Source organism: Trichoderma harzianum, assembly GCF_003025095.1.
Source record: "Trichoderma harzianum CBS 226.95 unplaced genomic scaffold M431scaffold_1, whole genome shotgun sequence".
Classification (NCBI taxonomy): Eukaryota; Fungi; Ascomycota; class Sordariomycetes; order Hypocreales; family Hypocreaceae; genus Trichoderma; species Trichoderma harzianum.
The window spans coordinates 2,650,556-2,675,130 of record NW_020209249.1 but is presented as its reverse complement, the minus strand read 5'-3'; the positions used below and the strand labels follow the sequence as shown (position 1 = coordinate 2,675,130).

Here is a 24,575-nt window from a genome sequence, read left to right as displayed (position 1 = left end):
CCTTCCAGGCTCATTTCTCACACATACCGGATTTCATTGAAACACTCGTAGCCAAGTCCATCTCAACTAAATCGGATGTTGTGATCTCTGTTGTCACCATCATTCACAGTTCTTCAGCAAGCCTGCACCACTATTGTCACTTTGCATACTATACCTTCGGCACGAAAAGAGTCCACCTACTCTTCAACAACATTCGCTACGAGCTCAATACACTCATTCTGCGTACAAAACTAGGAAAGCCTGTTGGAAGTAAGTCCTTTTCTTACTGTTTTCACTTCTTCTGCCAGCAACACAATCATCGTGATCATCAGTCTTAAGGCGCACAGCATAACACCAACTCGATGGAATCTTTTCCCTCGTCCATCAACTGACATTACCCCTCTCTCTAAATGCATTGAGCTATGGAAGGGAGTCAAGGGGTACGGCTTAGGAGCAAAAAAACTAATCAGCATAGCAGTTCTCTTTCGAGTTGTCCTTTACACAACTTCTTTTTCTGCCTCTTGTCGCCTTCTATACTACACTTACAGCAGGTAAGAGACCCCAATGCCTTTAGTCTCATAGTTTCTATTGAAACTATGAGACTTTAATACTGCCGATACCCATTCTCCTCTTGTGACGACATTAGAAAGCTGACGGATCCATAATCAAGACAGATATAAGCCAAAGGATCAAGAATCTGAGGCTCCCCGACGACATACATGAAGGATCGAGATTAAATAATCCCATCGACAACCCCGATTTCATACCCACTTCCAGTTAGCGGCAGCAGCTCTCAAGGAGATCAGGCTACCGCTGATTCACTTGCGCCTCATCTACGGCTTTTAGATTCCTACAGCCTTTCCAGCCTAATTTTGATCTTGGCTACGGCCATCTTTTTCCACCGGAGATTTTAACGTATGCATTCTCAGCAGCAGAAGGTATTCCGTTCTCTTGCCCTTCTTCTCCCTCCCCTTTTCTTTGCCAATCCATGAACAACAAGTCGCCGTGGCAAACTTGCGAAGCCAAAGTTCAGCAGTAAGCGGCTTGTTATTCTTGATACGGCAACTGAAATGGACGTGCTATCTTCAGCGTATGTGAGCCAAGGTAGCAGCTTGTTTCACAATGAGGTACGTTCTCATGGATATGATGTTCTTTTGTTATATATTCCACTATCAGAACCGTTGTCATTTTACGCATTTGCCGCGCCGCCTTTCGCGCGTCCTCAATATCCGCTCTCACATGTAGCAAGATCTTGCTATGGGCGATTTCGGCACCATATGCACACGACATAGCCCAGATGCAGACTCCCCCTCCCTCTTCAGACTGGTGTTTGTGTAACCAGCCCCCAGTCCACCCACCCCCCAGCACTGCCTGGCGTGCTTCTTCCGATGTGCCATTTACAGCCATTGCATGACCTCTGGGTACTGCACTGAGACTGAGAAGTATCTCAATGTACCTATGCTGTACCTGGCGCCTCACAGCGGTGTTACCAACGCGCACCCCCTGCGGTCAAATCCAATCTTGTCTCCAGTGCCAAGAGCAGCCTACTAATGTATTGTCTCTAATCTCCTTAGGCCCCTACGCAATAGCCATTGTCAAGGATGCTTTGCTTGTGGCTGATTGGAATACAGCATAACATTCAGAAACAGCTTCAAAGCCTGACCTTGATCCCCGCATCGTACCTCAACACGCAAATATATATACTTATGCTAGAATCTGATGCTAATACCTTCTGCTACTCTTAGGATTACGACTCTTCGCCACCACCTTGTGCCGAGCTTGACTATCTCGACATACACTCACAGCCGGGCGATATGAGGTGAGTTCAGTCCATCGCACCAACTTTGTTGATCGTCTTCTCGTTGGTACACCCAACCCAATCTGCCCGGTCAGAGAGCTGCTGCCCATCCGGAAAATTTTCTACCCTCACTTTAATCTACCTGTAATGAGGCCCAGAAGCTTCTACTTGGGCAGTGGAGGTTGCCCCAGGGATGTGTACAAGGCCCTCTGCCGCTGGCCGCTACATGGACTCGTGCATTGGCTCTGTGCTACCATCTATGCTGGCAAGTATAACCAAACCTCTTGTCTTTGGTTGTACTCGACCATCTGGCCTCTGAATGGGTCTTCTCTCTCTCTTGCGTCGTTTTTTTTTTTATTCTTTGTTTCTATTTTTAATATTTTTTCTCATTCCCCTTCACCGAGAATCTGTGTTCTCCGACTGTATACAAAAACAGCATCCTCTTCATCTTGTCCTTCACTCTCTTTCTTCTTTTCTTTCAGCTCTTTCTCTTTTCACAGGCTCTCTAACTAGAGCTCTTAGGTACACCCAGGAAGCAAATACGTCGGCTCTAGCAATAGAGCCCTCGCAACCCCCTGCACTTCTAAATCTCTACCACCCTACAGGACTTGGGGCAACGACGCAATATTCTCAAGACAGCACTGCTTTTTACCAGCCGGTGTCTCAAGTATTCCCAGGTTTGGATATCAGGTCTCGCCTGAATTCCAAGTAAGTTCTTCCAGCAAAGTTCCAACAATGGAGTTGCACCGGCATGTGCACGTACAATTTTTTTTTTAACACTGATGCAGTTACAACAGCACCGGGCCCTCAACTGGCATGGCGCAGGCTCACCATCAGCAGCACCGCACCACTGGACTGCCGCATTTGACAGGGCAAGTAAGCGCCAGAGAGCAATACTCTGCTGCAACGCCCTCATTTCGGAGGGCTTCGGAGCACCCTGTCAGGTCGCCGTCCTTTCCGGGGGTGCCTCTGCGCCGCCTGCCATTGTCGCCAACCCCAAGCCCACTTACCTCCTATGTTACTCCGGCCGGGAGGATGGAAGCTGGCCAGTTTCAAAACAGACCCTCCGCAACAGCCGTGCCTCCGCTCATGTCTGTCCAGACATCTGGCTCCCTCCAATATGAGAACGGGACGCAAATCAAGATTGATATTACGGGCACAGTTGACAAAGGCTTCTTTCTTGCCGAGGGCGAATGGACTTGCTATCGGCGCAACTACATGACCTGCGCCTGCTCCTATTCGCTGCATCCGCATTACCCCAATACTGCAGTCCATTTCATCCCCCCAGGATCGACCCAAGCCTACCAAGTCTTTGGGCTGTACATGTCAATATCTGCCGTCGTGGCGGACAATGACCAGCAGAGCATTGAGCTGGTCCAGCATACCCCAAAGAGAGACAAGGGACCAACGTCCAAGCCTGAGAAGGTCCAGCTGGCCCCCAAAAACTCTGTCCCGTCGCATCATGGCATATACAACGACCCCGCGAGCGCATCTGGTGCTAGGGCAATGTATCAAGATGGCTACGGCGGACAGGCAGCTGTTCAGCCTGCAACTGAGCATACATTTGAGCGTATCCAGTTCAAGCAGGCCACTCAGAACAATGGCAAACGGAGGGCTGCCCAGCAGTACTACCATCTCATGGTGGAGCTGTGGGCAGATCTTGGCTCGTCGTTTAGTTCGCAGTCTTCCGACAAGTACTTCAAGATTGCGTTTAGAAAGTCCGAGAAGATGATTGTCCGTGGTCGCTCCCCAGGCCATTATCAGAACGAAAAGAGACGAAGCCACAGTGGTGGCCCTGGGGGTTCTTCTGGGACGATGGGTGGATACGGATCATTGACAAACATTGGAGAATTTTCGTCTCACTCTGGCATCATTGGCGGAAACAGCACATATGGGAATTCTTATGACTCGAGGGGATCAGTATATGGGACGCCCAGAAGTCATGACGTTCCTTCTGAAGCGACCATACCTTCTGAAGATGATAAGGTAATGGCAAACACCAAGGGATACTTGTACTATCCCGGGCCAATGTACGACAACTCCCACTCAAGGCCGATGGAGATGTTTGGCACCCGCAGCGACCAGGAGACTTCACCATCGCAGTCGTCAACCGACACCAAAGTAAAAAGCGAGTACGACGTAACTCCTCGCGTCTTTCACCCACCGCTGACGGAGAATCGTCGCCACCCTGGGCCATTTGAGGGCAAATCTACTTCGGGGGGCTATTACCCGACCATCCTATCATCCCCAACCACAAGTTTGACTTTGTGATGGATAGGATTACGTGCTGAGAGTTCGACAACAGTGTTATAGCCCTGGTTTCGTTTTTTCACGAATGAGAAAAAAACGCCCCGAATGAAGAGAGTGAGGGATCGAATCTCGGATCCGGGAGCATACGGGAACGAAACTTCTGCAATGCTAGAGCCAAAAGCAGACAATAAAAAGCGGTATTGACTTGGGATATGGGTTGGGATATGGAATTGGAATACGGACTTGGAATACGGGATAAATGGGAGTTCACTGGAACTATACGTGACTGGGCAAGCCGCAGGGCTCATGTCGATGGCAGCAAGCTGCGGCATTCCAGGACACACATGAATGCTACGGCCACTTGGGAAAAGAAATTATTTTTGCTTGGAAATAGAGTCGTCCTTTAATCCCTCGCTGCTGGATAGCTCATGAGGTTGACCTCATGGGTTGGATCAACCACGCCAACGCTTTTGGAACAGCAGGACTGGAAACGACAATGATGCGGGATTTGGATTTCATAATATGTCTTCGAGATTGGATTTTATTCTTCTTCTTCTTATTATTATTTACGGTTTTGCTTTTGCCTATGTAATTTGTTAATGAAGGTCACACTTTTTTTTTACCAAATTTCTTTTTACTATTATCCCTTTCTCGCTCTGCTTCGTGTTGACTTCTTTTCTTATTATTTTCATAACGATACTTATTACTTGACTTCACCAATTGTTTCTTTTCCGTCGGCTGTTGGGCTTCGCTCGTCATTCCGCACACTGTCATTCCCTTTGTCAGAGAGGCTTCTGCGTGGTTAGCTGAGGTCGCCGTTTGCTGTAAGATCCTGCATACTTTCGTCACACCGGGTACCGGGGTCTTGATGCATGGCGCTGGCGCAAAACGAAATCAACAATGTGAGGGGGGGCATGCATGATGTGGCCAGGGTTTCGCATTGGCCGAAGCAAGACTCCATATGTACTTTTGTGCGACCATCACCGACCGGTATGCGCTTTCTCTTATTATCTCGCATTGCTCGCGTTCACAGGGTCTTTCTTTATTTTATGAAATGCAACACAATTACGATTTCCATTGTGCTTGGCGGATGATTATTCAGGGGCTGGACCACAGTATTGCGATTTACCCCCGCCCTCTTAAAGGGTTTCATTGCAGTTGACTTTTATTATCTTTTTATAGTGGCTTTTTTTTTTCCCCTCCTTGCGATTTTGCTTGCTCTTTGCTTTATGGTCAGCAAGAATGGTGCTCTCGGTATTCTAGTGAGCAGTCCTACGGGTCAACGAAAGTAGAAAGGGTGGGAGTATAATGTATTACTCAATGCAGCCATGCAGGTGAAGACTTAAACAACTAAGCGCGAGACTAGTTTCGTGACTCTCATCAAATTGACACGCTATCGATGCGAGTCCAAAGCATGGCGTCTGCCGCCTGTCCATCAGCCGAAGCCGCAAGCGAGCGACAATAGCACTACGGTCAAAGAGCCGCAGGCTTTGTGAGTCCTAGCGGATGCACTGTGACGCCGCTGGCGCAGAGACGATATATTGATGGCCTCCCGTAATGTTACTTCTCGGATCCGCGAGTTGTGTACACGCATGATGCTGTTTCCATGTTCTATCTAAGACGGAGGCTCCCCGAACTGTGCTGTATTTTCCGGCAGGCTATACCCTTGTTCAAGTTGTTGATTCACTACTACACTACTCGTTCCGGGTCGTATACTGTAGTTCCGAGCATGCTTCGTCTGTGGAGATCAGAGATGCATTTGCGTCCTATTAGAAAAGAACATTGTAATCAACAAGTTGCTACTGGACAGGCAAAGCTGCTAGTTCTATAACGTGGCGTTGTGGTTCTAGGCACATATAACAATCGCCTCCACGGGTGAGTTCTATTCGGAGACTTTTATACAAAATGGATTGGCATCTCGGTAACATAATGTTTCTGCTGAATGCAGGGATCGAAAGATTTTAGGATTCAGCCTGCTAGCACCGATCATGCAGCCTGTGCTCTTGGCGCGTTTGTTATAGTATGGAATAGCAAGTGCTAGCATAGACCCTGCAGCTGAGAAAAAAGGCAAACAGCCATCCCGCTTGGCATACCCTGTATTTTGATTAAGATGTTGTCTCATTAACGGAGACAGTCGGTGATACCTTTGCTTCATGAAGCGCTTCTGTCTTTGGGCGTTTGCGGAAGACTGAACAACTCACTTCGCCTTGCCCTCTCCAGCTAGTTGTACGCCCCCAGTCGAGTTTAATAACCCTGCAATCATTGAAGCATCTCTTGCATTCTTTCTTTTGCTTGGACGTTGCGCCGGTGTGCTGGTGTGCTGATGTGCTGTATTATGACCTAGACTTGGGCCTCAGCCGAGCAACTTTCGGCAAACGTCTGCTTAGACGCCCAAATCGTTACAGGTACGAGCTGTAAGTTGGCCATATCTGGTCTTCCTCAGCACATATTGAAACGAGTGGCTTTATTATTACCCGCTCAGCTATAGTGCTGGCTTTCCATATGGGAAATTGTAAATGACCAACGTGCATGAGGAAATTAATTATTCTGTTTATGTGAAGACGTCATATTTGGGAGACACGTCGGCATTCGGCTCATCTTACAACGAGGAGGAAAGACCTTCTAACAGATTATTTTCTGGTGATATGAAGAGATATCATACAATGATATCCGTAAAGTAGAGTATTGCCAAGCGCGCCGTGTGAAGCACAGAACTGGGTCAGAGTTCGGACGAACTCGAGTAACACGGGGCTGTTTTTAACGGCGCTACACAACATTTCCCGTCCCTGGACCCATAACCCGGCCGGTCCGTCCCATCTTAACATCCGGGAAACCTGGTGAACACTGAGCAGATTGTGGCAACAGAGAAAAGAGAGCACAGACAAACGCTACGGCAGGTGGTTACTAAATCAGGGCCTCAGACAAGGGGTGTGCGAAGCTGAGGAGACCGACTTGGAGCGTGTATATGCTGTGTTGAACATTTTAGAGCCCTGTTGTGCTTGTCGAGATAGCAACATACCTGTATATTTGGCGTGACATCCGTTTAGCTCTCCCGAGTGCCGATGCGAGCTGTTGCGATTTTCCAGCTCGATCGGTGTTACCAAAAGATGTTCATGCCTGCTAGATAGAACATGTACAAAATAACAATTCCTTACACTGTGATTTGCTTGTCGATGAAAGAAATGGAGGCGAGAGAAAACATCTCACGCAAAGTACCAAGCGGCATGTGATTCGAACCAAGATGTATATTTTCTTCTTCTTGCCGCACGCCCCCCCTTTTTTGCGAAATCCAGGTTCTTGGAAGACAGAGCCCCCACGCCCACGGTTGGTGTGCCGGTATCCATGTCGATGTCATGTCATGGCCGCACGCCCTACGTAGGAGACAACAACGAACGACAACAGAGGCAAAAACAGTGGCTTCAAGTCGTGACAAAGTTGTTCATGATTCTCAGGGAGGAAACAAAGATACAGACGCACGCCCGGCCAACGCAAACGCACACTCGCACTCACACTGACACACTTACATGTATACACACCTACACCGCGCATGTACTCGTATGTTCTAGGCGGACCCATGATGGAGCCCTGTGCAAAGTACTGCTACCCATGGGTTCGTCGCCAAACCGGGGTGCCCGAGACCAATCTGGGGGATTTTGGATCAGAGGATCCGGGAGGATCAGAGACTTCGGAGACGGGCCAACTACAACAGCCATGACAACGAGAATCGAACTGTCGCCAAAAGCCTTGCGTGTTCTTCCATTTTTTAAACGAGCGTCGACGAGTCACTCGGCTTTGGTCTTTTCTGCTCCCCATGGGGAGGGGAGTGTCTCACATTTTATTACCCGCAAGTAGCCATTCTCCGCCTTCGTCGTATCGTATGATGTAATTAGGACTCAGAAGGAGAGAAGAGGAAGAGGAAGAGAGAGGCTATGGTGAAGGTTTTGCAGCGCTCTGAGCAAAGTACAGGCAAGCTCTCCCCGTCAGTCGGCCTTAAGCCGTGCTGCTTCATCCGCACCCCAAGCGCTGATGAGCCGTGAGTTATGCGCCGACAGGGCTTACTCCATCAATCTCATGTTCTAGGCCGTGATTTTCTCGGCGGCGGCTGCGCGCAAATCTCTTTGATGGATCAGCCCTACCGGTGCCTCTGCCTGTTGCGCTTCCATGGTTTTCAAGTTTCACGACAGTTGCTCTCCGGAGATATTAAAACAGGAGGGGGGGCGTGTGTGGTACCCTATCGAGGATCATACGGACGAGGAAAGTAGAAGAGAAGCAGGGAGAGAGCGGGCTTTGTGTCAAGTAAGCATATCTCTGCCTTGCGGCGGCGCGGGATTTCCGCATGTGTCCAAGATTGTCTACCTTCTACAAGAGACTTATGCCCAAATCCTCTCACTTGCATCTCCTATTCGGTTCTTGGCCCGCTTCGCTTTTCGTCTTTTTTGCAAAAGAGACGCCGCCATGTAGCCTGGCCTCGCTTGTTGCAACCCTACCGTTAGGTAACCCGAATCCACGTGTTGCGACCCTGCATGGCAGCCTTGCATGTTCCGGCTGCTCAGGATTGGGGTACACCTCTGTACCTCTGTTGTAGCTTTGGCCAGAAACTTTTGTAGCTATCCATAGATTCACCCTAGCGAACGCCATGTTGCCTCATGGGGTGGTTTGGACTTGTCGTTATTCAGACCAAATCTTGTACACCACATTAGAGTCGTCAGTCGTTGCTCTTAGATGGTGCCATGTGTAACACCGTTGGTCTTTACAACACACACAAAGAAAGAGAGAACGAGTTGCAGGCGTTCTCGTGTAGAAGTCGAGTGTCACCGGCATAGAATTCCGGCCTAACACGAGGATCAAATCTAAGTGATACTGGGTTACAGCCCGAAAGCACATCCGAACAGCCCATGTCCAGCTAATCAGCTTTGTACTTGGAGTCGTACAGGCTGGGGAGGGCGTACACCGGTGATCGACGGTGCATCTCAAAGGCCTTGGGGCCTTGTTATTGCTACACAGTCAGGGATCAGGGGCATCTAAGAATACGATTCGATTGGAAAAAGTGTCCGAAAAAGACGCGGACCCAACATAGCGCCGGCCGGTGAAGAAAGTCTAGTAATTTTTCCCATTTGTAAAAAGTGAGGCAGTTTATGCTAAATGCCTGTGGGAGATGTGCAAGATATTCCTATTTAGGATGGCCCAAGCATCTTGTCCAATGTACCGCTACCCAGTCTCCAAGACGTGCTCTGCCGATTGTTTCCTCTTCTTCTTGCGTGAATTCCATCTGATCAATCCAAACTCCTTTTCTGAAAAGTAGAATAGTAGGGGAGTAAATAAGGTGAGGTTGACGGAGGCGGAGGGCGTGATAAGAAAGTAAATGGAAGAGAGAAGGGGGAAGAGGGGGGTGAAGAGAGAAAAATCAAGGTGAGAAAATAGAGTAATCCGATGGGGATGATAGAAGCCCGTCGTCTTGTAGCCAGTCGAATAGGTCTTTCAGTCTCGAGCCCTCCAGATGGCATCCGACATGGTTGTCACCAGGGACATCTCCCGAACATCGTGAACTCGTATCACATCCGCTCCCCCTTGAATTGCTGCTGCCACCGTTGCGGCCGTGCCCCAAACCCTCTGCGATGCCTCTTCCACCCCCGTCACTTTGCCGATGAAACTCTTCCGACTCGTTCCAACAAGCCATGGCAGGCCCTGCAAGCCAGGCCACGCCCTCAGCTCCTCGAGACTACGTAGCAATTCCAAATTTTGAGCACCCGTCTTAGCGAACCCGATTCCCGGGTCTAGGATAATCCGCCACCTTCGGATGCCCGCTGCCTCGGCTGCGGCTACCCGCGACAGAAGTTCAGTCGCAACAGTCGGGACCAACCCATCTGGATAGGAAGTGAGCTTCGTCATTGTCTGAGGGTTTCCTCGCATATGCATCAGACATATCGTCTTCCCAAGTCTACCCACGGTCGGGAGCATATCAGTGTCTAGAGCACCCGCAGAGACATCGTTGATGATATCAGCTCCACTGGCAATGGCCTTTTCGGCCACAGATGCGCGATAGGTGTCGACACTGATGGCAACATGACGAGTTTCCGGTATAGATCGGATGAGCTCGATTGCAGGCACAACGCGAGATGCTTCTTCTTCTGCAGACACCTCGGGGCGGCCAGGAGCTGTTGACTGTCCACCAACATCAATGATTGAGGCTCCATTGCGAACTAGTTCAATAACAGTATTTGACAGGCTTTCCAAGTTATTCCGACCACCATCAGAGAAAGAATCAGGTGTCATGTTCAAGATTCCCATGACGCTGGTCTTTCTGTCAGGTACGAGAGGCGTCAGCGGTGCCAGCGTTGATGATAGCGGAGTAATAGAGGACAGGGGCTCGCCAGGGGTGAGATCATTCAGATAATCCTGGACAAGTTTCCATGGTTGCGAGGCGTAAAGCGGTTTTGACGGGATTAATCTGATACAAGAAATGAATCGGTCAGTGAAAATACTCCTAAAGAGACTCACATAACCCAACTTACTCTGCTAGAGGCCTCAAGACAAACTCACGCTCCGGTATGCCGATATGAGGTACGTTGAGCCTTTCATTCTGTACCTTTTCATCACCATAGAGTAAAATATCCAGGTCAATATTCCGTGGGCCTTTGTCAATCAGTTTCTTGCGACCCATTTCACGCTCAATAGCTTGCAATTCATCCAGCAGTCCTAGAGGCTCCAATTCGGTCTCAACCTGTGAGATACATCAACTGTAAGCAAGCTTCCATGAAATGACAACAGAGTCACAGATGGCCTACCTCGCAGGCACCATTTATGAAGCGGTCTTGGTCCGTTACATACATGGGCTCTGTTTCCCATAGACTACTGGTCCGCTTAACCCGAATGCCCCGTCTAGTCATCTCATTGCAGGCCTTTTCGATTTCAGATATGCGATCTCCGAGGTTGCTTCCCAGAGCGATGTATGCCGTCTTAGTTTTGCTGACAGCTGGACTTGGATGGCAACCGCATCCTGAGTGAGATCGGCTGTGGGTAGCTGAGCTCTCCTTGGTTGATGCTCGAGATCTCGGTCGATGAATGATAGTGGTGAAGAGAGACTGTGTTGAAGGAAAGCATCGTGACGATGAGTGGAAATTGCATGCCCCAGAGCTTTGCAGCCCCCGTGTTATCGGAGCATGATGTATACGGAACCTCATCTTTTAATTATCCTCTCTGGGATGAGGTGGCAAACCAACGTGTCGATGAGTTAGCTTGAGCTGAAGCTTACGATATGAGCCATGAGGTTCATTTTTTTGCGGTCAAATCTATCGACCTACCCTGGAATGTGGGGCCATCGGCCATATTTTCTCCAGTTTCTAGAAAAAGGCACAGAACACACCAAACAAGCGTCTGCACAAATGGATGCCTCGGTTGACCTGCTAGCTGCCGACTGTTGGACGATTCTCTCCGCAATCCTGGGGAAAATACAGATTGAATAATTCCGGTCTACACCATCCCGCAATTCGGCTTCTTGTGACTACTAATACTACTAATCAGATCAAAACCCCGCGGGAAGTGTCTAATTGTGTTTCGGTACATGTACGGAAGACAATTTGATAATATTGTCCGATTTCAGGCACGTCCATACTTCTATGATGACACCAATATCACTAAATTTGGTATTGACACATGTATTTCCCCGCAAGGGTCAACCCATGCTCATATTAAATCGGAAGAAACTACGGAGAAGAGTACGGAGTAATGCTCGTGCTCATGACGATGTATGTACTCCAGATTCTCCAAGTCTGCTGACTAACTCCAGCACCTCGGCATCTTTCCCCAGAACTCCACCTCAGACCGATACCGCCCTAAACCCCCTTTGGCTCTAGCTCCTAGCCCAAGCCTCGGTTCGTCAGGGTCAACTGATGGAGATGTCTGGAAACGCATCTGCCTCCGACGGTCCCCTCTCGGCTGTACAGAATCTAAATTCCATTATTAAACTTGATCGGCCGCTCCCCATTTCTCTTCTTTCTTCATACCATTCTCCCTCTGTTGTCTCTCTCCATACCGTGTTTTCTCTTCTCATTTGATACCCTTTCCGGTGTTGCAGACAGAATCATCAGTCACAATGGCTTCTCGTAAGTTTTCTTTCCGGCCACCGTCGCGTCTAGATTTCCCCAATCTCCCTGGAATCAGCTCAGCACGGCTAACCATGTGATTGTCGCGCAAAAACAACAGAGCAGATCCGCACACCCATCACCGATCTTTTCAAGATCAAGCACCCCATCTTGCTGGCCGGCATGAACGTCGCCGCCGGTCCCAAGCTGGCGGCTGCCGTCACCAACGCCGGCGGTATGGGCGTCATCGGCGGTGTCGGATACACTCCAGAGATGCTCAAGGAGCAGATTGCCGAGCTCAAGAGCTACCTCAACGACAAGAACGCTCCCTTTGGTGTTGACCTGCTTATCCCCCAGGTTGGTGGCAATGCCCGTAAGACCAAGTAAGCCGGACCCTCCCCTCCAAAACGCCACCCACTCAGTAATCACAATCACATGCTCGTGATGACGGCGGTGTCGGCTGAAGAAGAGAGAAACCCCCGAGATGGACCGAGATTTGCACATGCAAAAAGGCTAACACGTTTGCGCTTCTTCTAGCTATGACTACACCAAGGGCAAGCTCAACGAGCTTACCGACATCATCATCGAGTCCGGCGCCAAGCTGTTCGTCTCCGCCGTCGGTGTTCCCCCCAAGGCCATCGTCGACAAGCTGCACAAGCATGGCATCCTGTACATGAACATGATCGGCCACGTCAAGCACGTCCAGAAGTGCATCGACGTCGGCGTCGACATCATCTGCGCCCAGGGTGGTGAGGGCGGTGGCCACACCGGTGATATCCCTACCACCGTCCTGATCCCCGCCGTCGTCGAGATCTGCAACAAGCACAAGTCGCCCCTGACCGGCGGCCCCGTCCAGGTCATCGCCGCCGGTGGCATCCACAACGGCCAGCTGCTGGCCGCCTCCCTCATGATGGGCGCCGGCGCCGTCTGGGTCGGCACTCGCTTCATCCTGACCGACGAGGCCGGCGCGCCCAAGTCGCACAAGGAGGCCGTCCGCACCGCCGGCCACGACGACAACGTCCGCACCATCATCTTCACCGGCCGCCCCATGCGCGTCCGCAACAACTCTTACATCAACGACTGGGAGACCAACCGCCAGCAGGAGATGAAGGAGCTCGCCGCCAAGGGTGTCATCCCTTACGAGGCCGACCTCGACAAGGTCCTCAACGGCGGCGAGAAGCCCAAGATTGAGGGCATCCAGACCAGTGCCAACGATGACGACGATGACGATCCTCTTGAGCAGTTCCGCCCCTTCCTGATGGGCAAGGCTGCCGCCGTTGTCAACGAGCAGAAGCCCGCCAAGGCTGTTGTCGATGAGTTCATTACCGATGCCGTTGCTTGGCTGAAAAAGGGCAACTCAATGCTGGTTGGCCCTTCATCCAAGCTGTAAAAAATTGAGAGACGAAAACTATTTTCCTTGCTTTTTCTTCGGTCTTGTTTTCACGAAGCCCTGTCATATCTCCTTAATGTTATCATGCCACTCCATGTAGACTATTCAGCATATAAATGTTCATAATTAGCCTATATGTACCAACAAAGCAAATAAACCGTTAAAAAGAATACAATGGCCAGTATCCTCGTAGTGACACGCTCAATTCTCCTTCAGATAACCTTAATCTAGATTAATTGTCCTTTATTCACAAGAGACGGAGAGGAATATGAGGGTTCGTTTTTAAAATGTTTTGTGCCTGCCATAAAAATAAATACAAACTAGAAAAAGGCAGAACAAAAGACTCCACGTCTATTCATGACATTTCAATTTACGCCATCTCGGGTAGTGTCCGCCCTGCCAACACCATCTCTGATACTCCGTATCACCTTGTGAATCCCGCCCATTAACATTTCGCCCCCATCACCTGCATGAATGTTATCCCTTTGGAATAAAGAACTTTTTTCCATCCAAAATCGCAAGTCGTTGACTCTTTCGTGCCCACTACTTACAAGTGGGGGAAAATCGCTAAATAGTACTTTTAACCATCAAGATAAGAACGGATGGCGCTCTGCAGTTTGGTAGCACCCTCACCGATGACGGTGGACAGGTTTTCCAAATCATCAGCGGCCGTGATTCCAAACTTGCGCACAAAGTCTTTGGCAGCTGACTCGAGATCACCATAATCCTCAACCTCTTCTTCCTCCTCTCGTCCAAAGTAGGCATTTGAAGAGATGGCGGTGGCTCCCTCGAAGCCTTGAAGTCGAGTCTTGGCTTCGGCTTGAGCATTGGGGTCGTAGGAGCCCTTGCCAAAGTACTCGTCAGAGGAAATAGCCTTCTGGGCGCCAAACTTGTTGCGAGCAAACGTCTCAGACTCGTCTGCAGAAGCAATTGTCAGTTTATGAAAAGATGTTGCGAGACGCGATGATGACTTACCTGCAGCAGATGCCTTTACAGGCCCAACAGAGCCGAAGCCACCGGCATTCTTCTTTGCTGAAGAAGCTGAAGCAGCGGCCTTGGCGCCACCAATCTGGCCAAATCCAAGGCGGCCGATGCCCATACCCAATCGCTCCATTTCAGCGTTCGACTTTTGCCGTGTGTGTGAGCTGCTAGCTGGGCTGATGGGGGTCGGGGAAATAATAGCGGCGGCAGATGAAGCCGCGCTGCTCTTTGGTGCTTGTTCCTCTTCGGCTTCGGGGTCATATCCAAGCTTGGCAATACGCTCTGCCTCCTCCTTGGCCTTCTTCTCTGCCTCGTCGAAATCGATGATATCACCAGTGACCTTCTTGACGCCCAGCTTTTGCACCTTCTTTGCACCGAGAATGTTTGTCTTCTTAGCGCCACTACCCGTGGCCGTTTTGCGCAGGGTAGCAGAAGTAGTAATTCGACTAGCCGCAGGCTTCGTCTCTGTTGAGTCGGTCTTTGATAAAGGCGATGCAGCACGTGGGACATCCTTGTTACCGGCGGTAAGGAATGGTGATGGGGTGCGGCCAACGACCGGAGGTGTCGCATTTCGTGAGATTGGGGGCGTCGGCTTCTTGATCGTGGACTTGTCCCAAGATGAGAAGAAATCGTCGTCTGGCTCTCCAGCAGGGGTGAAGCTACCATCTCCCTCAACAGCATCGATAATAACTTCTTCGGGGTATCTAACATTGAGGTTAGAGGTTTGGCCTATCACTTAATCGGGATCATCGGGGTTAGCATACTCCAGAGCATCACGTGCGGCGCGTCGCTTCAGCTCATCCTTGTATTTGGTGGCCGCGCTGGATTGGTATTTGGTCTTGGGATCCTTGCTGTTCAATGCCGCGGTACCTCCGTTCTGCTGGAAGAACTTGGTCGCAGACTCGTTGCCGCCGACCTTCATTACTCGAAGTTGATCCCATTGCCACTCTAAATAGCGTCTTTTTGTCAGAAAGGGTATCGCAAACAGAGAAGATATGATCCCGAATACATACGATCCAGGTTTGTCGATCGCACAAAGGAGATGTGAACACCGAGGTTACGGTGATTGGAGGAGCAGTCCAGACATAGATAGATGCCGAAAGGCACCGACGTCCATGTGGGATTCTTCTGTCCGCAGTCAAAGCATATCTAGGGAGGCAATGGCGCGCGTTAGTTTCTGGAATCTCGAGTGCCGTCGCGACCATGTTCTCGCACCTTGTTGGCCGGCTTCGTCTTCAACTTCTCGAAGATCTTGAGCGATTGCTGTTTCGACGCGAGGGCACTCATCTTGGGAGGCGGTGCTGGGGATCCGAGGCGAGTTCGATCGAAGCCTTTTGATTTCTGGGGAACCGCTGTATTGCCCGTTTATGCAGCGACCGTGTCAAGGGAGGACAGAGAGGACGCAGCACAATCCAATGTTGGGATAATTATTAAGGAGACTCCCAAGGCCAAGGCAGGGCGATGCGGTAAAGTGGCATATCGGCGCCGCTAAGCTTTTTCTGGCTTGGTGGTCTCCCCACTTTCAACTTTCTGCCGAGGGCGGTGTCGCGCAAGATTCCGAATATACAGCCAAGGGAAGCTTCGCTCTTTGCCATGTAAGAGCTTCGTCGAGTTGCTAGGCTATTGCGCTTCTCTGCCCGATTTCATCCTGACGAGTCTTCTCGGTAAGATGGAAGCCGGAGAGCCGCCATGATGAAGCCAACAACATCCGTTCCCGCGATTCGATCTGCCACGAATTCCGCAATTGCACGATCTGCTCGGCCTCTCTTCGTACGCCATTTTGCGTCTCCGACTGGTCTGGGAACTACCGCAAACCCAAAATCTAAGCGGAGAAGCGTCACGCCATTCAACGACACCGGATTTGTGCCATGGAGCGAACTATCAGCTGCCGAGAAGGCGGCGAGGGCAACCCAACAGTCTTATAACTTTGGCATGGTTATCATTGGTCTCGTTTGCACCGTATGTTTCCCGGATTGTGTTTTTATGCTGGCTATTGTAGGATATGGAACTAGAAAGGCTAATTGTTGATATTTAGGGAGGTGTTACATACTTTCTTTGGACGGATGTCTTTTCTCCCGAGAGCAAGACAAATCAGTTCAACAGAGCCGTGAACATGATCAAAAAGGATCACAGATGCCTTGAGCTTCTAGGTGATGCGAACAAGATTTCAGCTCATGGAGATGAGACGTTTAATAAATGGAGGAGGGCACGACCGATTACGTAGGTGTTTGCGAGTATTTGGGAACGCGAGACAGTACGCTTACATGGTTTCAAAGGTCCACTGAGAGGACAGACTCCCAGGGCAACCAGCATCTCATGATGCATTTCTATGTAGGTTTCAACTTTCTGAAACTTCTCTCGTTGTTACAAAACTTACTAATGTTTCCCAGGTCGAGGGCCCTCTGGCAAACGGAGTAGTACAATGCCACATGATTATGCCTCGTGGCCAGAGCGAATATGAGTACCAATACCTATTCGTAGATATCAAGGGCCACGAAAGGATATATCTGGAGAATGCAGATACTGCCGCCTCGCGGTCAGGAAAGAAACCTCTGACCTTTTTCGGAGTTAAATGGGGATAACGAATGACAGTGGGGAGTCATTTCTCCTTCTGGGAGACTTTATTGGAAGTCCATCACAAGACATCTTTATGAATCGTCGAGAGACAGACATGTATACTACCATGTTAACTACGGGGTGCATAATCTGCACTTTGAAAGCCAATTATTTGGCACCTCTGTGGCTAGAGGCTGCTAGAAGTTTTGATTTGCGTATTGGCCGTCTGCAAACGCGTTTTGCGCCTTGTCTTTGGGACTTGTCTTTGGGACTTGATGGAGTAGCTTTCAGATACCTTTATGGCTCTAACTTGAACTCACACTAGCATATGGTTAGTTAAACACACTCCAGGATAGTATCCGTCCTCGATGTCGAGAGCCTCGCAAATACAAGGTCCATCAAGTAGACAGAAATGTCGATGTTATGCGGACTGTCCTATGGTTGGTGTCCCCGGGTATCTCTTTAAGGGAATTATTTTTGGCAATTTATGGTTTAAAGTGCCAATCTTCAAACCGGTAAAGAAGGTGTCTCTCTCTTGTGTTACCCCTTCTACTTTCAGCGGGCTAGGTTCGTGTAGTTTGCCTGTCTTGAAGGATACATTCGCGACTCCTGATTCTCTACTGATAGATTACATAGATCCTTTATGCTCATCTCAATAAATAAATATATAAAGTGAGATATTTGATTGACTGTGACTGGAGGGGGCTGTTGAACAGTGCACATTGTTTCTTGGGGTTTATCCCTCGCTTTCTTGACCACGGTCTCTTTCCCTCTTTTGCCTTTGCTCAAGTCGTATGTGGGTTATCCTATATCCTCTATATCGCAATTACAGAAGCCTAGGGGATACCCCTAAATCGTTTTGAGATTGATCTAGTAGCATTATCGCAGTTTGATATTAGGCAACGTTGAAATTTATCCAGGAATCGGTGTGGAAAGAATTGGTCCAGCTCCAACAGATCTTAGATACATTACACGCTCAAGAAACATTCCTTAATGGGAAAATAGTACCGTTGGCGGTAATTGGAAGAGACAGAACGATATGGGCATCTCCTAGCTTGTTTATCGACCATATACAGCTGCTCGAGGATAAATCAATCAACAGCATCACCCCTGAGAAGATGACTGAAGTCATAATTGTTTGCTTCTTAAGACATGCTGATAAAAATGCATAAATGCTATAGCGGTAAATCTCTCTACCGGATTAGAATGCACTTTATGATGCGGATAGTCAACCGCAGTGTTGACATTCGACATACCTGAGTGTTTACTACTCCATCAAACCGAAGTTACCAACCAACAGGACCAACAACATTACCCAGCGAATAGGATGAAATTGACACGTTTCCATCAAGTATTTCCGCCGGCAAATATCACATCTAATCCTTGAGGAGCCTCGCGAATAGTCGAGTTCCTTTCGCCGTTGCATTAATCTATTTTGCCATAGCAGCCTCTGTCCTACCTCCTCCCATGGAAATCTATTTCGCTTCGCACACCTCCTGGAATAGAGCCGATATGCAAAGCAAAGACGCAAGGGACTATTCAGCCGGGCAAGAACACTACCTATTCGGTCACCGCAAGTGTTGCCCACACCAATCCTGTAAATTAAACTGTAGTACCTCCAGAAGAAACAACACCAAATCAACTCTCCCCCCATCTTCCATGCAAACGCATCGGCATCTTCTCCCCATAGTATGTGCCACATCGTGTCCTCTCCCCCCATCTCTCCCTCTTTACATAGGTATTCTTGCACATCGCCACAGAGTCCCCTTTTGTGCCGCTGTCGGCCCTTTCTACACCAGTTTCGTTCCATTGCTTCGTACCTTTTTTGGCCCCCATGCGGCCAGACCTGCATCCCGACCTGCGTGATACCATATACACCTTCTCCTTTCCGACAAACTGGGCATCAATGCGGGAAAGCACTGGCAGTCTTCAACGACCGCAGCAGAACCCGGGGCCCCGCGGACCAAACATTCATCTGGCCCATCTTCCCCTGCAGCTTAAAAGCAAGCGAATCTCACTGGCTGCTTTCGCCATATCTATCGATTTAAGCCGCCGAGATGCGCCTGGGCCTCTACAAATATGCGGCCAACAACTGAGCTAATGTGGGCCTCTTGTTTACAAATCGCCATGTATGTTTGGAAATGAGGGGCTTGGGTTTTGCAGAAGGGCGTGATATCGGAATGCATCCCGTCTGAAAGCCAACCATGCTTGTGTATGCTTATCTTGAATGTCCCCCCAATTCCCCCTATTATGCAGAGAAGAGCCGAGAGTGTGGCTCGCAATCGAGCACTGAGAGGGGGCGAGCCATATAAAAAGGCCGTGTAAAGGGTAGCGTCGGCTGGTTAAGGTAAAGAGGACTGCATATAGCGCAATCAACGAAAGTTCCTTATCCAAAAGGCAAACGAAAGGAGGCCTGGTCGTCGTCGGCTAACATCGCCGGTCCTCCGCGATCACGATCGGCCTCATCTCCTCCTGCTAGATGCTGTCAAAGCCCTTGTCCATCTACTAGTAACGCATTCACGCAAGACAACGGGGAAGCCTCCGCATTGAGTTCAAGGTACAAGAGTTTGAGCAAATGCAAGTACACTACACTCACCCTACCTATCCCTCATTCATGCGTGGTATGCGGCCAGAAGCAAGGAGAGTCGTCGTCAGGGTGTCCTTCAAACCCCGCAGAATCGACGATACACGTTCCTTCGCCATGTGCTGACTAGCACAATCGAGACAGGTTTCATCTTGAAGGTATCTCATGAGGATTTGCAACGGATTAGCGCTTGCGCGTACTCGTATATCTTTACTGAAGGGAATCTCAGCCGGCTTTCGTTGCTAGATCAGCGGCGCCAAAGTTATCTCACATGCTGCTGATGCTTATAACGAGTGGTCGGTCACAACTGACGTGATTCGACTCATAAGTCGCCCAAGAGGTGGGCGTAGCGGGCTCTTCACATGTTTGCCTAAAAGGATGTACCTCTTGTTTGTTGATACAAAGTTATGCAAGCCCACTGATTGTCTTTGTTATCAATCTCAAGCGTCGGGAACTATCGGGTTGGGCTGTCAGCGGATGCCGATGGCTCTTATCTACATAGCAGCTACTGTATTATACCTGTTGATAGGAGGAGAGGACAGGAGTTACACTGGCGAATGGAGCCATTCTAAGGCATATTCTTCACAATCCTTTTGGGAGTTTCTACATCTGCAGTAACCACTTCACGTTCACAAAGGGAAGTACTGTTGCGGCTGCGTAAACGGATACCAATGAAAACAACAACAACCACCATTTAGAAATCCAGGTGTATCATTCACTCAGGCCGATTGGATCGTTGTGACCGGAAAGTTTCCTTGCCGAGCCGTTGGGGGTTGGCATCAGGGTTTTGGTCGGTTAAGCAGCCGAATTAACACCTTCTCGGTCCGATCGATTCCTGGGATCTCCCTGCATCTCAATTGTAATCGTACGGAGTATCTCTCTTAATTTTGCCTTCCGCTGCGGGACAAGAAGCCAGCCAAACTCAATTTACATGCCGGACCTCTTTTTCTTCAATCGGCTGAGCGGAAGGAGAGTGGTATGTCGGCACTGCCGCTGTGTGCCGAACACGCATCAAAGATCTCGGAGATGCCAAGTGCTAGTATTTTCACATGCTTGAAATAACCTCTGGTTCGGTTAATTATCCGAGAGATGGTGATGTGATATTGCTAGCTTTTGAGCTAGAGGGCTTTTGAGTTAGCCGACGCTCTCTGATGAGATTGCATGTGCGAACAAGGCACTGAGCTGCCCGGACAAGTAAGATTCATCTCGTAGCTCTTGTTTCTCATATGCAAAAGAACTTGGATGCTACTCCGTGCTCCCTACTCCGTGCTTGTCGCATCGATCCCTGGGCAATTGGGAGACACTAGTAGGACTGTGGGGAAAACATTTCGAGTTTCCTGCTGCATCATGATCCATTGTTCAGAGGAGCGGCATTTACGGAGTAATTGGCATTACCCCAGTCTGGAGCCGCTCAAATCCACTTCAGCGATGCAGGCAGGGAGTTAAGGAGCAAGTATTCCTCGACAACGGACATGTTGCAGCTTTGCTCTGGTTCCCTGGAGCCCCACGATGGCTCGATTTCGGCGCATTGAAACCATGGCATCCCCCCTCCCCTGCGTATCAATCTGGCGTTTCCACGGCGCAGTCCACTGTTTGCCCGAAGAATGGGAGGGAAGGCGAATCAAGGAAGCGGTGGAGCGGTAAGGAGAGGGCACATACATACATCCGTACGGAGTACATATGCATCGGCTCTTGGCATTGGCCATCAGCGTAGTGCCCTTCGGCGCCAGCAACCTGCGGATTTAATATATTGTGCATGAGGCGTGAGATGATCATAGGAGTGGATCGCTATCATCCGATCGTGCTGCCTGTGTGCCGATACACACGTAGCCGGAAGGCCGGCAAATCAAAAGGCAGCATTAACGGGGTTGTATTCGGATCAATTGCGTCCTGCATGTGTTGTATGATAACAGTTATGATCTGATGTAGTGGCTCGGCTCCAGCAGTCGCTTGCGACTCTCGTTCTTGTTGGGGTTGCCCGCGTTCCAGGCTGCTTGCGGATCTCGTACGATGAGCTTCGCATTTCACATTATGCCGGAGCTGCATATTGGTACGGAGAGGAGATGAAAGTTGCGGTGTCCGTCTCCGGCCCCCTTCCGGTGCCTTGCATAGCATCGAACAAGGCCACTCTGCAGCGACCCTCCCCCGAGTCATTCAGCATCCAGGCACGGGTAATCCAGTTGCAGATAGACAGGCTGGCATCAAGCAGATGCATGCGGTATGAGAGTCAAGCAGATGTACATGTCCGAACCAATGCCGACAGCTGTGCTGGCACGAACAACAGGGATGTGCGTCGATTCTTCCTAACACAAGTCAGTTCAACGACAAAGCCATCATCAAACCAGGCTGAAGACCGTATCTCACAAGTGCGTAGAATTGATACCAAGTCCTCCGTACTCCCAAATCCCTGCCCATACATAGTATGAATCGCCGTGTACAGACAGACCTAGAACCAGCCCACACAGGCATCAGATCAAGGCCAGCAGGGGCGTTTGATTGATGGATTGACGCCCTCCGCAATTCAAGCTATTGATTGGCTGATACATTCCTTGCTGGGAATTCCGCTTGCGCAAAGCAACTCCGGATACGCACAGTACTTTTTTTCTTCCCTGGATGACTTCCCCCAGGCGAGAAGGAAAATTTTTCATTTCTTGACCGAGTTCCCTTTTTTGCCAACTTGGCACTGCAACGTAGCAGGCCAGCCGTGTCCGAGAAAGGCCCCCTTGTTATATTACTTCCAATTGAGATTCTTTTGTTAGATGATTGTGCGTCGATGGCGAGGTCCCTGGCGGGTGGGGTGCGGGAAATCTGGAGATGAGCCTCATTATCCGTAGGAAAAGCCCAAGTCCCTGGAAGCGAAGAGCTTGATGCGGCTACCGCTGTAACAGGCTCTTCGTATTTTTGCGCACGAGTAAGAGTAGAAATCGCAACAATCCACAAACAGGCAAAATTGGGACATTGTGTCTCACAATGCGAATTTGGCGCCGCAAGCGCTCTCTCTGATCCACCCGCAACGACGACGATGGCTTGAAGAGTCGCCCGTAAAACTGCGGTCCGGTCGACGATTGTATTCCTGGAGCTCCATGTTCAGCTGACAAGATAGGCACTATTTCAGGGTCCCCAGCATCTTGCTCTTTTCCTATATTGGCCACTTATCGCCGGGAAGCGTGATGTCTTTTGCTAACCCCACAGGCGATCCCCAGCACAAGAAGGATCTCCAGTGGTGCATGGTACATACTGCTCGGTATTCGCAGCGATGGCTTCGTGGGGGCTGCAATTTCATCATATCAAGCTGTGGCTAGCACCGAGACCAAAGCTGGGGCCGTCTCTACCCTTCCTCCCGCATCGCCCGAGGGAATCGCCTTGTAATAGCCCATGAATCTAGCCTCGGTGCAGCTTTTTTGGCCACATGCTCGGATTAGGAAACCGAAAGGCGAGGCCGCGGCCTTGTTTCGAGCTCGAGGCACCAAATTCCCCGCGAGTATCGCCGGCAAACGCAAGATAAGAAACAAAGGCGAGCTGCTGCGAGGGAGCCCCCCGGAAGATATCCAGCTTGCATGAATGCTTTATCGGCAAGATAGGCAGAATTGACGGATTGTATTTCCCCGCCTTCCCCAGGCCTAGTTCATGTCTGAGCCGGTGCTAATCAGAGATTGTCCATACATGTGCATGGCCCTCATGCAAACTGATATGATTGATATCGAGGATTTGCCTGGCCATTGTAGAGCTCACGTTGGAGCTAGACATGAACGAGGAGTCGATCATCCACTCAGACTCCAGAGGGGTAAGATCCAGACGATTAGCGCGGGAGCAGCAATCCTCGTACTTTGCCTTGATAGATGACGAGGATAACACCCAACGGCTGGGGAGAATTCCATCCCGTCTCTGCCAAAATAGCCTGAGAGCACAATATCATTCTAATGCGTCTTTTCGCGATCAAAGGCTTACATCACGACAATGAGTCTGCTGACGCCGTCGTCCCGGCTCCCAACCCCACCCCCACACTGGCGAGATGGCTAAATCTGAAATGTTTGAGAGCGGCAAGTTGAGCTAGTAGCCACGAAGGATGTAGCATATTTGATCCCATCCTACTGGGAATTCAGGAAGCCATACAAGGCGTTTTCTTTAAGAGTATTAGCATTTGCAATGAATCAGAAGAGTGCAGTGCCCAATTAGGGCCGTGCAGCAATTCCGTGCCCAAGCCTCTTGCACAGTACAGCACTCCGTATCAAGTATTCAGAACATGTGCCATCCAACATCTCCCCATGATTCATCTTGTGGCTCACGTGGGGGAGACGCGGCACTCCGTATAGAGAACGTAGCAAGCCAAACACGACCCAATGCCAAAAGCCAAAAGTCAAAGCCAAACAAAACCACTGCGGAAAATTTTTCATCGGTATGGAGTACATACACTGGGAGACACAAGACGACGAATGCTTCACACTGGAGGCCCAGGAGAAACCCAAACCCCCACCACCGCAGCCCCCGCCATTCCTCGAAAAAGCCCCCTTATTTCTTGACAGGCAACCAACCCGAGTCTCTGCGTGCTCTTTACACCACACCACCTCGAACTTAGGTCGTCAGTTGGTGGTGAGCGGTTGTGAGTGGTTGCAAAGGCGGCGCTGCGGGTAAAACAGGCACATAACAAGGCTTCGCTGTTTGGTGCACACACACACGCAACACGCATTCCCGCTAACGCCTTGTGTATGTGTCAGGCAAAGTCTTTTCATTCGCCAGGCTGTTTTGAAGCGGTGAAGAGAAGGTGTAAATGGTAGTAGAAGAAAAAGAAGAGAAGAAAAAAAGAAAGGTGCTTTTCGTGTCTCAGTGTGAGTCTCAGCTGCAGCATCTGTAACAGACGAATCATGCAAGCCACCTCACCGTTCGCTTTACACAACAGTAGCAAACGCACTGCATTAGTTCCACTCACCGTACAGTACTCCGTACTTGTACGTAAAA

At 49.8% G+C, this 24,575-nt stretch overlaps 7 protein-coding genes across 7 annotated transcripts; 5 read left to right on the top strand and 2 right to left on the bottom strand.

Annotated features, from left to right (window-relative positions):
* Positions 1–2,003: 2,003 nt before the first annotated feature.
* On the top strand, positions 2,004–4,048 carry M431DRAFT_71585 (hypothetical protein; the record flags this gene model as incomplete). Its single annotated transcript, XM_024921922.1, has 3 exons — positions 2,004–2,046; positions 2,383–2,485; positions 2,575–4,048. 3 exons carry the CDS (start codon positions 2,004–2,006, stop codon positions 4,046–4,048), a joined length of 1,620 nt encoding a protein of 539 aa, XP_024780501.1.
* Positions 4,049–7,111: 3,063 nt separating this feature from the next.
* Positions 7,112–8,034, top strand: M431DRAFT_197365 (hypothetical protein). Its single transcript, XM_024913279.1, has one exon. The coding sequence runs from the start codon at positions 7,370–7,372 to the stop codon at positions 7,877–7,879; it is 510 nt and encodes a 169-aa protein (XP_024780500.1). The 5' UTR covers positions 7,112–7,369; the 3' UTR covers positions 7,880–8,034.
* A 1,471-nt stretch (positions 8,035–9,505) lies between these two features.
* Positions 9,506–11,208, bottom strand: M431DRAFT_72412 (hypothetical protein; the record flags this gene model as incomplete). Its single annotated transcript, XM_024922024.1, has 3 exons — positions 9,506–10,475; positions 10,540–10,748; positions 10,813–11,208. 3 exons carry the CDS (start codon positions 11,206–11,208, stop codon positions 9,506–9,508), a joined length of 1,575 nt encoding a protein of 524 aa, XP_024780499.1.
* Positions 11,209–11,894: 686 nt separating this feature from the next.
* Positions 11,895–13,639, top strand: M431DRAFT_502984 (hypothetical protein). Its single transcript, XM_024918249.1, has 3 exons — positions 11,895–12,129; positions 12,230–12,491; positions 12,646–13,639. The coding sequence occupies exons 1-3, from the start codon at positions 12,120–12,122 to the stop codon at positions 13,496–13,498; spliced, it is 1,125 nt and encodes a 374-aa protein (XP_024780498.1). The 5' UTR covers positions 11,895–12,119; the 3' UTR covers positions 13,499–13,639.
* Positions 13,640–13,739: 100 nt separating this feature from the next.
* On the bottom strand, positions 13,740–15,917 carry M431DRAFT_502983 (hypothetical protein). Its single transcript, XM_024918248.1, has 5 exons — positions 15,695–15,917; positions 15,493–15,628; positions 15,244–15,427; positions 14,474–15,183; positions 13,740–14,416 (listed from the first exon to the last, which is right to left on the bottom strand). Exons 1-5 carry the CDS (start codon positions 15,764–15,766, stop codon positions 14,079–14,081), a joined length of 1,440 nt encoding a protein of 479 aa, XP_024780497.1. The 5' UTR covers positions 15,767–15,917; the 3' UTR covers positions 13,740–14,078.
* Positions 15,918–16,168: 251 nt separating this feature from the next.
* Positions 16,169–17,475, top strand: M431DRAFT_537896 (hypothetical protein; the record flags this gene model as incomplete). The annotated part of the gene is made up of 4 exons (XM_024921024.1): positions 16,169–16,438; positions 16,515–16,699; positions 16,756–16,810; positions 16,870–17,475. 4 exons carry the CDS (start codon positions 16,169–16,171, stop codon positions 17,059–17,061), a joined length of 702 nt encoding a protein of 233 aa, XP_024780496.1. The 3' UTR covers positions 17,062–17,475.
* A 2,522-nt stretch (positions 17,476–19,997) lies between these two features.
* On the top strand, positions 19,998–20,237 carry M431DRAFT_489596 (hypothetical protein; the record flags this gene model as incomplete). Its single annotated transcript, XM_024916699.1, has 1 exon — positions 19,998–20,237. The coding sequence occupies one exon, from the start codon at positions 19,998–20,000 to the stop codon at positions 20,235–20,237; it is 240 nt and encodes a 79-aa protein (XP_024780495.1).
* Between the last annotated feature and the right edge of the window lie 4,338 nt (positions 20,238–24,575).